The sequence below is a fragment of the Mesocricetus auratus genome, unplaced genomic scaffold (assembly GCF_017639785.1).
Source record: "Mesocricetus auratus isolate SY011 unplaced genomic scaffold, BCM_Maur_2.0 Super-Scaffold_100033, whole genome shotgun sequence".
In the NCBI taxonomy this organism is placed as follows: domain Eukaryota; kingdom Metazoa; phylum Chordata; class Mammalia; order Rodentia; family Cricetidae; genus Mesocricetus; species Mesocricetus auratus.
In genome coordinates, this window is record NW_024429213.1 from 14,996,101 (window position 1) to 15,008,447 (window position 12,347).

A 12,347-nucleotide genomic window follows, 5' to 3' on the forward strand; every position below is an offset into this window, starting at 1 on the left:
TAATTTCTAAGTTTACATGCATGGCATGCAAGCACAGGAGAGTTACTTCACAATGCTAAAATAGAATTTTGTGGCCGGGTGTTGGTGGTGCATGCCTTTAAGCCCAGCACTTGGGAGGCAGAGGCAGGCGGATCTCTGTGAGTTCGAGACCAGCCTGGTCTACAGAGCGAGTTCCAGGACAGCCTCCAAAACAATACAGAGAAACCTTGTCTCAAAAACCAAAAAACATAGAATTTTGTAGATTTAGGTTGATACCTCACTCACCTGAGTTCAATTCCTGGAACTCACGCAAAAAAAGCTGTGTGTAGGGGTACACAGTTGTTATTTCAATGCTGGGGAGAAGGAGACCTGGGAACATCCAGTTTACATAGCAAGCTCAAAAAATAATATAAAATAAGATAAAAGATGGACAGCATTCCAGGAATAAACCTGAGGTTGCCTTCCATTCCCCATACAAAGAGATATACATATGCTCCCCCAAACATGCTGAATATACACAAGAAAGAAGAAAGGATTTAAGGATCTGATTAAAAGTGTATGGGGTGGATTGTGAGAGTCCTCATTTTAGGCCCAGCCCCACAACTTCAAGCTCTGTGGTAAGGAGGATGTGTGCTCTAACCTCCCCAGGTTTCATTTAATAATCTAAGAAACTTGAATAGAGATCACAGGGATCATATGACAGTTGTCAGTAAAATGTGCAAAACATCTGACACATGGTCAGTCCTCAAATAAAGAACCGTGGAGCTTCTGATACTGCGGTTAAAGAGACAAAAGGCTGATGAGCTGGCTCAGTAGGTAAAGGGCAGCATGCATGATAATCAGAGTTTGACCTCTGGGATCTATCTGAAGTTGTCATCTGACTTTCACACCTGTACTAGTACACATGCACCCATCCCTAAATAAAAAATGTGAAACAGCTTAAAAAGAGGAAAGGAAAAGAAGACAGTTTTATGAGAGCATAGGGTCTGTTACAGAATAGAATATCTCTTGCAGTCCAGAAATCAGTGTACCGTTCTGGGATGTGGGCTGATAACAAAAACATATCGGTGGAAATTTAGGAAACTTCATGACTTCTTGCCCTAGTAGTTCCTGTACTTTGCAAAACTTAGAATAAAACCTGTGATGTATTTTTAATGTTTTAAATAACCTGGAAGATGGAAAGAAACCAGTAAATGCCCTTTCCCACCGAGCCTCAAATAACCAGAAGACAATGCTGGGTCTGAGCTCACAACCAAGCTGTCATTGCGATATATGACACAGCTCTCCAGAGCAGGCCACTGCTGTTGGTGACATGTGACACTTTTCTGAGAAACTAGGAGAGCTATCATTTCCCCATCTGGTTTAACCTCAGACATCATCTGCCTTATCTTCATATTTATCAAGTGAACTTGCACCTTTTTGAAACAGCCAGTGACAATCACAAGCCTCTGAGGGTGCTAGTGGGTTCAATGTTATGTGGGCCTGCGGGTGGCAGGGTGATGGATAAATAAATTATATTCTTCTGGAGCTAGTTTGGGCTTTGGGGAAGAGAAGGAATCCTAACCAGCACATTACGTCAGACACAGAAACCAACTCTGCAACAGAGGGCCTGTGCTCCTCCAATGCAGGCAGGACATGCAAAGAGCAAGCATTCCATCTCTGTAAAAGTGCCAAGGACTGTACCCTTTCCTAACACAGTGGGAATCAGTGTGCACCTCAGCAACCTTTGATCGATGGGGATGGAGAGAGTGTTCTGTCGGAGGAGATTCTGAGAGGAGGAGGACAAGGAGGAACCCCTGCATGGGCTGAGGAGTCAGGGCAGCCAGTATGGGGACAGCGATGAGTCAGGAGCTGGGGGAAGCTGATGGGGACTTCCTGAAATGGACGCTTCCTGGGCAGTCCATTCAACGAACCCTGGAATTTGATCTCATGTACCTGTCTAACAATTGCTGGATACTGAAGCATTGCACAGGCTGCAAATCTTAATGTTATCCCTCTCCATATACAAGTGATGCTACCTTCTTCAAAGAGATGTAAAAGATTGGATAAAAGAAGATGAATGCGATGCCTACTGCAGCATACATGATGAGTACTGTCTCTAAATACTAGTCTCAGGTTCATGTTGTTAGTAATAACAAGCCTTTTCTTTAAGTTTGTGTGATATTAGAAATTGTGTCTACAAAACATCGCATTATTCCCAAAAGGCACAGAAGAGTCTCTGATTTTACAGTGATTCAAGCAGCAACCACACCGGGAGTGCTGGGATCTTTCATGTTCCAGCCACTGTATCCCTGAGGGAACATTAGCTGAAATCCCTACTGGAGATCCACTATACAGCCACTGCCATTCCCAAGGGAGAAAAAAGTGTGTATGGTATACACAGAACAGAGTCATATTCATGTTGATGTGAAAGGCACACACCCCCACCTTCTTGTGTGAAAAGACATAAGGAGGGCTGGAGGGCTGCCCGAGGTTTAAGGAAGCTTCATTTCATGCAACTCACAGACTCAGGATCCTTTGGGATTCATGGGACTTTCTTCACAGAATGTATTCTGTCCATGTGTTTTGAGTCTTTGGCAGACTCTGGGTCTCAGGGACCATGCTGGCTCACAGGAAGAAATGATATGTTTCAGGCAAGCACCAAGCCTTACACTTCCCACCCTCATGCAGACAGAGTGCCACAGGCCCATTCACTGGAGCTAGGATAGAAGCCAAAGGGAACTTTCAAATTCAAGGCCAGAGATTAAATCTCAGTGCACAATGAGAGTGAGCACAAGTCCCAAAAGTCTTTTTTGTTGGGCTTTGTTGGTGTCCCAAACCCTCCAGTCTTGCCTGGTCACGGGAGATGGCCAGCTCAGGCTACATATCGCTTATTACTTGGAGTCTTAGCTTGGGTTGCCCTTGTAGATTTTTGGGATTTTGCCTTGCACCAGGTTTCTATTTCATCCCCAAAATGTACCCCCACTTGTCCAATAGTCTCTTTCAGTATTTTCCCCTTTCATCCCTCCCCGACCTGACACCCTGATGTTTCTATCCTCATCCTCCCTCAGTCCACCCACAAAATCTCTTCTATCTCTGGGTCTGTGGTTGGTAGTATGGCTATCCTCTATTTTATAGCTCATATTCACTTATAAGTTACTACATACTATTCCTGAATCTGGGTTACATCCCGCAGGATGATTTTTTATTAGTTCCATCCATTTGCCTACAAAATTTCATGATGTCATTGTTTTTAACAGTTGAGTAATACTCTATTGTGTAAATATACTACATTTTTAATTCACTCTTTGATTGCAGGACATCTAGGTTGTTCCCAGGTTTTGGCTATTACAAGTAAAGCTGCTATGAATACAGTAGAGCAAGTGCCTTTGTGATTGAATAGAGCATACTTTGGGTATATGCCCAAGAGTAGTATAACTGGGTTTGGGGGGTAGGTTGATTTCCAGTTTTCTGAGAAACTGATACATTGATTTCCAAAGTTGCTGTACAAATTTACACTCCCACCAGCAATGGAGAAGTGTTCCTCTTGGTCCACATCCCCTCCAGCATAAGCTGTCACTTATGTTTTTGACCTTAGCAATTCTGACAGGTGTAGATGGAATCTCAGAGTCATTTTGATTTGCATTTCCCTGATGGCTAAGTATGTTGAACATTTCTTTAGGTATTTCTCAGCCATTTGAGATTCTTTTGATGAGAATTCCCTGTATAGATCTTTACCCTATTCTTTTTTTTATTTCCTTTTTTTCCAGTTTAAATTTAGATAAGAAACAAGGTTGCTTCACAAGTCAGTTCCAGGTCCCTCTCCCATTCCCTCCCCTCTTCCCATGCCCCCCACCCCCCTTATCCCCTCATTCCCCCAGGGATGGTGAGGCCCTCCATGGGGGTGTCCATAGTCTGTCCTTTCATATAGGGCAGGGCCTAGACCCTTCCCCAAGAGTTCAGGGTGAGAGTGCACCTCACATTGTTCTATGGGAGTCCAAAGTCCGTGTGTATACTTGGGATGGGTACTGATCTGCTGCCCAAGGCTCAATAGATTCCCTAGGCCTCCTCACTGACACCCAGCTGTTTCTGGGGGTTAAACCAGCCCAGTCTTAATCCCTTTGATCATCAGTCCTCCCTCTCTGTTACTGGCTTTCTTGAGTTCAGCTCAGTACTTAACCAAGGGAGTCTGCCTCTTCTTCGATCAGCTACTAAATGAAGTTTCTGTTTCCCAGACTCTCTGGCCATAGGATTGTAGGCTGGCACTCCCCAGATCTATGTCTAAAATCCATATATGAGAGAGTACATGCCATGTTTCTCTTTTTGTGACTGCTTTACCCTATTCTTAAATTGGATTATTTGGCTTTTTGTTTTGTTTTGGGTTGTTTGTTTGTTTGCTTTCTTGTTTGAGGCAGACTTTCTCTGTGTAACAACAGCAACACCATCCTGGAATTTGCCAGCCTCTAATTCACAGAAATCTGCCTGCCCTTGCCTCTCTAGTGCTGGCATTAAAGGTGTGTGCCACCACTCCCAAATGTATTTTTATGTCTAGTTTCTTGAGTACTTTATAATTTTGGACATCAGCTCTTTGTCAAATGTGGAGTTAGTGAAGATCTTTCTGCCACCGGGCGGTGGTGGCATATGCCTTTAATCCCAGCACTCAGGAGACAGAGGCAGGTGGATCTCTGTGAGTTCGAGACCAAGTCTGGTCTACCGAGCGAGTTCCAGGACAGGCTCCAAAACAATACAGAGAAACCCTGTCTCAAAAGAAACAAAACAAAACAACAATAAAAAAGATCTTCCTGCCTATGGGATGTACTGGAGTAAGGGTAGTGCAAAGATTGTGGGGGTGGCCCATGGAGGGCCTCACCCTCCCTGGGGGAATGAGGGGATAACGGGGGGGGGTTGGGGGAGGGCACGGGAGGAGGGGAGGGAAAGGGAGAGGGACCTGGAACTGACTTGTGAAGCAACCTTGTTTCTTATCTAAATTTAAACTGGAAAATAAAATAAAAAAAGAAAAGACCTATGCCTTACTTTTACTCCCTTAGAAAAGCATATTTAAAATTTCCAATGTTATTTTCTGTTTTAAATGTCTTTTCGTTTTAATGTTAAAGTATTAAAGTCATTTTTAAATTAAAAAAAAGATTGTGGGGGTGGCTAAGCAAAGACTGGTCCATCTTGAGACCCATACCAGGAGACTGAGTCCACTCCTGATACTACCTGGAGTTCCAGGACCCAGAAGCTGGATGGCCCAGAGACCTAGCTTAGAAATAAAACGATTGGGAAAAAAGTCAATGAAATGATTCCTAATGGTATTCTGTTATACTCATAGACTGGTGCCTAGCCCAGCTACCGTCAGAGAGGCTTCATCCAGCAGCTGATTGAAACAGATGCAGACCTAGAGCCAAACATTCGGCTGAACTCAGGGAATCTTGCTGAAGATAAGAAGGAAGGATTATAGGAGCCAGAGGGGTCACAGGCACCACAAGAAAACCAACAGAAACAACTAACCTGTGCTTATAGGCACTCACAAAGACTAAACCAACAGCCAGGGAGCCTGAATGGCACTGGCATAGGCCTTCTGCATATATATTACAGTTGTATAGCTTTCTCTACTTGTGGGACTCCTAACAGTGGAAGCAGGGCCTGCCTCTGACAATTTTGCTAGATTTTGGGTCCCTATCCCTCGTACTGGGCTGCCTTATCCAGACTTGATACAAGGGGAGGTCCCTAGTCTATTTTTTTTGGTTTTATGAGACAAGGTTTCTCTGTATTGTTTTGGAGGCTGTCAGTCCAGCCTGGCCTCGAACTCACAGAGATCTGCCTGCCTCTGCCTCCTGACTTCTGGGATTTAAGGTGTGTGCCACCACTGCCCGGCTGAGGTCTCTAGTCTTATTGCAACTTGATATGTAATGTTAGGTTGATATCCATGGGATACCCGCCATTTTCTAAATAGAAACAGAGAAACCCATTCCCTATGGAGGCATACCTTGCTCAGCTTAGATGCAGGGGCATGGCCTCAGTCTTGCCTTAAATGTTGTGGCGTCGGGCATTGGTGGCGCACGCCTTTAATCCCAGCACTCGGGAGGCAGAGGCAGGTGGATCTCTGTGAGTTCAAAGCCAGCCTGGTCTACAGAGTGAGTTCCATGACAGTCTCCAAAACAATACATCGAAACCCTGTCTTGAAAAACAAAACAAAAAAAAAGTGTTTAGTCACATGGCAAGGAGCCACAGGTGCTATTCCTGGGAATCATGGGGTACTCAGAGGCTTTTAAAAAGAAAACAGCTGACATGGGAATACATGAACAAGGACAATACCTTTCAGTGACGTCAGCAGTCCTTACCAAAAGAAAGTCTTTCCCCTAGAAGACAGCTATGAACATCGTCAAGCTAAACCACAGTGACTGCAGTTCTGTAAAAAGTCTAACCTTTGGGGAGGCAAGGTGATTTCAAGACAGTGCAGGTTGCCTAAAATGTGATGGGGGAAGACATTCGGTGCCCTCAGAAGTCTTCAACACACACACACACACACAGACACACACACACAGACACACACACACAAACACACACACACTCACACACACACAAACTCAAGAATCACCAAACCCCTGGACGTTCATCTGTGAGTGTGGGCCTATACACCTGTTCAGAAAACACACACACACACACACACACACACACACACACACACACACACAAAGAATCACCAAACCCCTGGACGCTCATCTGTGAGTGTGGGCCTATACACCTGTTCAGAAAACACACACACACACACACAGACACAGACACACACACACACACACACACACACACACACACACACACACACACACACAAAGAATCACCAAACCCCTGGACGCTCATCTGTGAGCTGGCCAGGAAAGGGTGCTGTGTGTGAGGATGGAGGCTCTTGACAGGGGATCCAAGACTTTGTGGGGGTGCTGCTCCAGAAACATCTTGCAGTGGGGTTGAAACGGAGGAGTCCCCGGGCTCAGTGACTGGGAAACTGAGGAACAGAGAGGCTATGGAAAATGGGGATAGGGGCCGTGTGCAAGTGTTTCAGGTAAGGGCTGAGGCAAGATGGTTGACAAGCCGCAGAAGAGAACCTGTTGAAGAAGGCAAGCTGCGTGTGACTCAGCAAAGATTATTCTGGCAAGACTGCCATTGGTCATTCTGGAGACACCGGCCTTCTGCCTATAAATAAGGCAGTGCTGTTCATGATGGGAGAGGACTGTGACGCAGACCTCCACCCTGCTGCGTGGGCCTTTGTCGGGGAGGCCCCGGCCCCCACTGCTGCTGCCATGTCTGGCCGAGACTCACACGTGGTGGTGAGGACCCTGTGCAATGTCACAATGGGGTGCACCTCCCCAGCGCGGAGGAGCTAGAAGCTTCGCAGTCAGAGCAGTGCTGGGCGCCTGCGCAGTGATCCCTCAGCGTCTCGTGTTGAAGGAGTCTAGAGACCCCCGCCTCCGCCCCTCGCCCTTCGCTCTTCGCTAAACGCTCGCGCACGCGCACCCGGCCGCGCGCGCACGCGCCTCACCTCGCTCAACCCCTGCCTGGTCTGCGGGCTGCAGAACGGGCGCGCGATCGCGGGCAGGCGGGCGAGCGAGCCAGCAGGCGGGCGGGGACCGCGCACCGTCCACTCGGGGGCTGTGCGGAGGAGGAGCGGGCTCCGGGCTCCCGGCTCCAGGCGGCGGAAGCGGCGCCTCCAATCAGGCGGCGGGCTCGCGACCCTCGGCGTGCCCGGCCTGCGCTGCCCGCCCCGCGGACTGACTGACGCGCCGGCTCGCCCCCGCCCCCGCGCCCGCCCCCTCCTAGTCTCCCCGGGCTCGGGCTCAGCTCGACTCGGCTCAGCTCGGCTCCACTGCTCTGCGCTCTCGTCTTCTCCAGCCCTCGCCAGGCCCATTCCCTGCCCGCAGCGGCTCCTCGGCTGTGCGGTGGCGGCCCGCTTGCGCTCGGCATCTGCAAGAGACCCAGAGGCGGCGGCGGCGGCGGCGGCGGCGGAGGCAGTGGCAGCGCCGAGGATGAAGTGCAAACCGAACCAGACGCGGACCTACGACCCCGAGGGCTTCAAGAAGCGCGCCGCGTGCCTGTGCTTCCGCAGCGAGCGCGAGGACGAGGTGCTGCTGGTGAGCAGCAGCCGCTACCCCGACCGCTGGATCGTGCCCGGCGGGGGCATGGAGCCCGAGGAGGAGCCGGACGGCGCGGCGGTGCGCGAGGTGTACGAGGAGGCGGGAGTCAAGGGGAAGTTGGGCCGGCTGCTGGGCGTCTTCGAGCAGAACCAGGACCGCAAGCACCGGACCTACGTGTTCGTGCTCACCGTCACCGAGCTGCTGGAGGATTGGGAAGACTCGGTCAGCATCGGCAGGAAGCGAGAGTGGTTCAAGATCGAAGATGCCATCAAGGTCCTCCAATGCCACAAGCCCGTGCATGCCGAGTACCTGGAGAAACTGAAGCTGGGTGGCTCCCCCACTAATGGAAACTCGGCCGCCCCGTCCCTGCCCGAGAGCGAGCCCTAGTATGTACCGCTCCCGCCCGCCCGGACTCCTGCCTGTCGCCTCCCCGCACTTGCCTCCTGCCTGCCTGCCTGCCTGCCCGCCTGCCTGCCTGCCAGGAGAGCACCTCTCCTGCCCTGTGCGCCGGCACGGGCAGGAGGGAGGCTTCTTTTGTTTCCTTGGCAGGCAGACCTCTGAATCACGCTTGCAAACTGTCTCGGTTGCCAGGCGCTGTTTGCAGACAATTTGCACGTTTTTCAGATGCTTTTCTAATCGCTTCTTGGTGACACTGTAAAAATCTTGCGGTCAGCCAGTGCTGCATGGGATTTCGTGAAAGGTGCCTTAGCTGCTTGTCCTGCTCTTCATGGAGGGTGCGCTTGTGGTGTGTGTGTGTGTGTGTGTGTGTGTGTGTGTGTGTGTGTGTGTGTGTGTGCGTGTGTCTGCCCTGTGATGTTTTTGTTTGGATGGTGATTTTTCCCCCTAAACACCCTTTACATGTGTTTATGCGTGAGTGTGCGTGCGCACTTTTGATGTCAGGCTTGTGGTCTGTTTCTTAGTGGAGGCCTTTAGAGTCCTACCAGCTATCGAGGGCGGGGGAGGAGGCGGGGGCCATCTTTTTATGCTTTCCCCCCTTGTTTTCTCATTCACAGGCTTCACAGTGAATATGACTGGAGGGCATATTTCTACCAACGTTCTAAATGTTTCTACACTCTGTAATAAATATACATGGATGGCGACACTAATTGGAGCATTTTATTCTATAGGTTACCTTTCCAAAATTTGGTACACATAGAATTGAATACCATTCTATTGCCTCTCTTGGCTCTCTGTTACATAAATCCATCTAAGAAAAATATGTGTAGTAAACAAAATTGATACTGTCAAAGAAATGAGTATAAACTTGCTTACCAAAATTATAGCTTCTAGAAACCAAACATGTAATTTAATATCCTAGATAATGCTGAATTATTGAATATGGGTTTCACTAATTACTGAGCAATCTAAATCACTTGAATAGATATTCCCAGTAACTTCAGTCTTAAGAGTATGCACTAATCCTACAGAAACTGGATTTTTGTTTTATTTCTGTATTGTATACATAAAAATACCTCTCAACTAAAAATGTCAGGGATATGTTGGGGGTTTAACCACAATGTTAATATTCTAGAGGTAATAGTACACCGTATTATATTTTGATATTTGAACTATTTGACTAATTTTAGTTGACTGCTGATTTAAGTAAATTGCAGTCTTGTTCTGTAATCATACTTTGTTGCATTTAAATGCATTTGAATTGAGCACTACGGTTCGCTGAGTTTTTTGGGGACCCACAGATATTGCTTATGCAATTTGCAATCTTGCTGTATTTCCCATTTCCATATTGCAAGCAAAAACCAGTTCTCACTCTTTAAGTTCAAAACTATACAGTTAAGTATCCTTTCCAGGGTTCATTCTAGAAAATAATTAAATGAAAGCCTCCAAATAATCTAACCTTTTAATAGAATAATTCCAGGAAATTCAGATGAAACTGCTGACACGGAAATAAAGCAAATCCTGTCTATGTCTTATATTCTCAAAAAGTTTTACATGTTGACTGCAGTGAAGATGTGCAGCTGAATGCCATTTCCCCCACATCCAGTGTACTGATGAAAGATAATGAAGACTTTTCCACAAGATAACAGAAATTTGTTTTCAGCGTGTTGTCTTAAAGGGCTGATTTTCCCTCCACTGGACAAGTGCCTATGCTTATCCTTTAAAAAGCTTGAAGTCAAGCTGAAGTCAAAGTAGTTTTGATATGCTTGATGCAGGCATAAGATGTATTAGAACCCTATGTTTTGTCGATCAGATGGTTTTTGCAAGAAGGGCTGAAACACGACTACAAATAATTCTTGGTATGTTTTCACTGGAAAGGATTGTTGTAAAGCTTTATATAGAAGCTTCAGTAAAAGTGGAAGTGTGTAAGAACAAGAACAGGTAGCTTGTAAAATAGCAGCGTGGGTAGCAGCACTTCTGGGACACACGGTTTAACAGGTTCTGGACCTGGAGTTGCCTCTTTCCTCACTTCCCTTTACATGGAGTTCCTTTATAAGAAAGAACAATGTCTCCCTCAGTAGTTGTTCACTGGGGAAGGGAGCCGAAAATGCTTAGAGCACATACAATACTAACAGCTAGCCAATCTTTTTTTCCTCAGAGATCTTTTTGTGGAAGCACCTATTGTAGTTATGTTCTTAACTGTTTTCCTAATATGAACCCTTTGAGGACTAGGACCCAACCTGAATCCTGCATAATAACTCCAGGGCCTCAAAACAGAGGCTACAATTTGTCGTTGACTCACACTAAACGTGTCTACTACCATCGAATTCCTGATTTTCTTTTTTAAGCTTCATAACATACCTGGGAGAATTTACTTCTTTAGGCTCTGACCCGTGCTTACACTGGAACTACACTGGATAATTCACTGCAGGCTTTTCCGGTATAAAGGGTTGATGAACCATACTAAATCCTCAGTAAATATTTGTTGTCTAGACTCTACAGGAATGGACAAACCAGTAAAACCTTATTAATCAGATTATCTTTTTTTAGGTGAATGGAATAAATGTTGTTCAGATTTACTTTGAAAGAATCAAGTATGTGAACCCAATGATGAATGGAATTGTGAAGCACAGGTGAGCTCTTTGACATCCCCAAGGACACAGCTCATCCTATGCTTTTGGACGCTTCTTTCCTGTTATTAACAATGGCTATTCTTCAGGTTGTTGCACTACCACTGTATCTGTACACAATTCTATTCGGCACCTGTGGCCTTTGTGTGCTTTTGTCTGTATTTCCCCATCAAATATGACCTTGAATGCAAAGAAATAGCTTTCTTAGTCTTTTTATATCTAGCAGACATTACTTGATATATGGTAGGTGTCACTGAATATTTGTTTAATATTTTGTAATGATAATGAATGGTAAAACATCCCTCTTCTAATCTCTCTAGCATAGATGTATGTGGCTTTTGTATATCAGGTGTCACACAACTATTTCAAGGCAGCTGTGAGATAGTAGCAAAAATTCATATGTCTGTGTTATCCCAGACATTATGTACCTCCTACATTTGCCAAAATTTTGAACCCAAATTTAACTGTGCCTCTAGACATAATTTTTTCTCTATAGAAAATACAGGAGATAGAGAAACAGTTTACTGTATATCAAACATATGAGAGTCATAGAATCCTGACTTCAAGAAAACACAGAACAGATGATCCAGTTTCTTCAGTATATAAGTCACGAGGATGAAAGGAAAGGGTGGAGCTTGAACCTGTGGATTGAAAAGGCCTTCAGAGAGTGATCAGTACTTGCATGGATCTTGTTTGGATCCCGATTTAATGAAACTATAAGGTGAATGAATTAGACAGCTAGAATATTTTGAGCATTGGCTGGATATTTTCACGTTGATTATTATAGTGTTGTTGTTATATTGGAAACAAGACTTCTAATCTGCATTCAAATATTTACAGTTGAAATGATATAATGTCTGGGATTTGCTTCAAAATACGTCTAGCTATTAAATACACTGGACATACTCAAACAAGATTGGCCTTTAAGATTGTTGAAGCTGAATGATGCTTAAATGATGTTCATATGTTCATCTCTGCTTTTGTATGTTTGACATTTTCCATAATAAAAAAGTTAATCATCGGAAATGTTGGAGTTCTTCTAATTAACTCTAGTATATAATGTAGAGAGAAAAAAGTGAGGAGGGAAAAGTTTATAGATTTTTATTTATTTTATTTGGTTTTTCGAGAAAGGGTTTCTCTGTGGCTTTGGAGGCTGTCCTGGAACTAGCTCTGTAGACCAGGCTGGTCTCAAACTCACAGAGATCTGCCTGCCTCTGCCTCCCAAGTGCTG

The 12,347-nt window shown here is 45.8% G+C and overlaps 1 protein-coding gene across 2 annotated transcripts; it reads left to right on the forward strand.

Moving 5' to 3' along the window:
• Nucleotides 1-7,456: 7,456 nt before the first annotated feature.
• On the forward strand, nt 7,457-12,142 carry LOC121132742 (diphosphoinositol polyphosphate phosphohydrolase 3-alpha). 2 transcript variants are annotated; one of them, XM_040733718.1, is made up of 2 exons: nt 7,457-8,476; nt 11,037-12,142. In XM_040733718.1, coding segments are annotated over exons 1-2 (495 nt in total). In that variant the 5' UTR covers nt 7,457-7,982; the 3' UTR covers nt 11,038-12,142. The 2 variants fall into 2 exon arrangements, with proteins under 2 accessions (XP_040589652.1, XP_040589651.1); XM_040733717.1 differs by having other exon boundaries at nt 7,841-8,476; nt 9,104-12,142.
• The last annotated feature ends 205 nt before the right edge of the window (nt 12,143-12,347 follow it).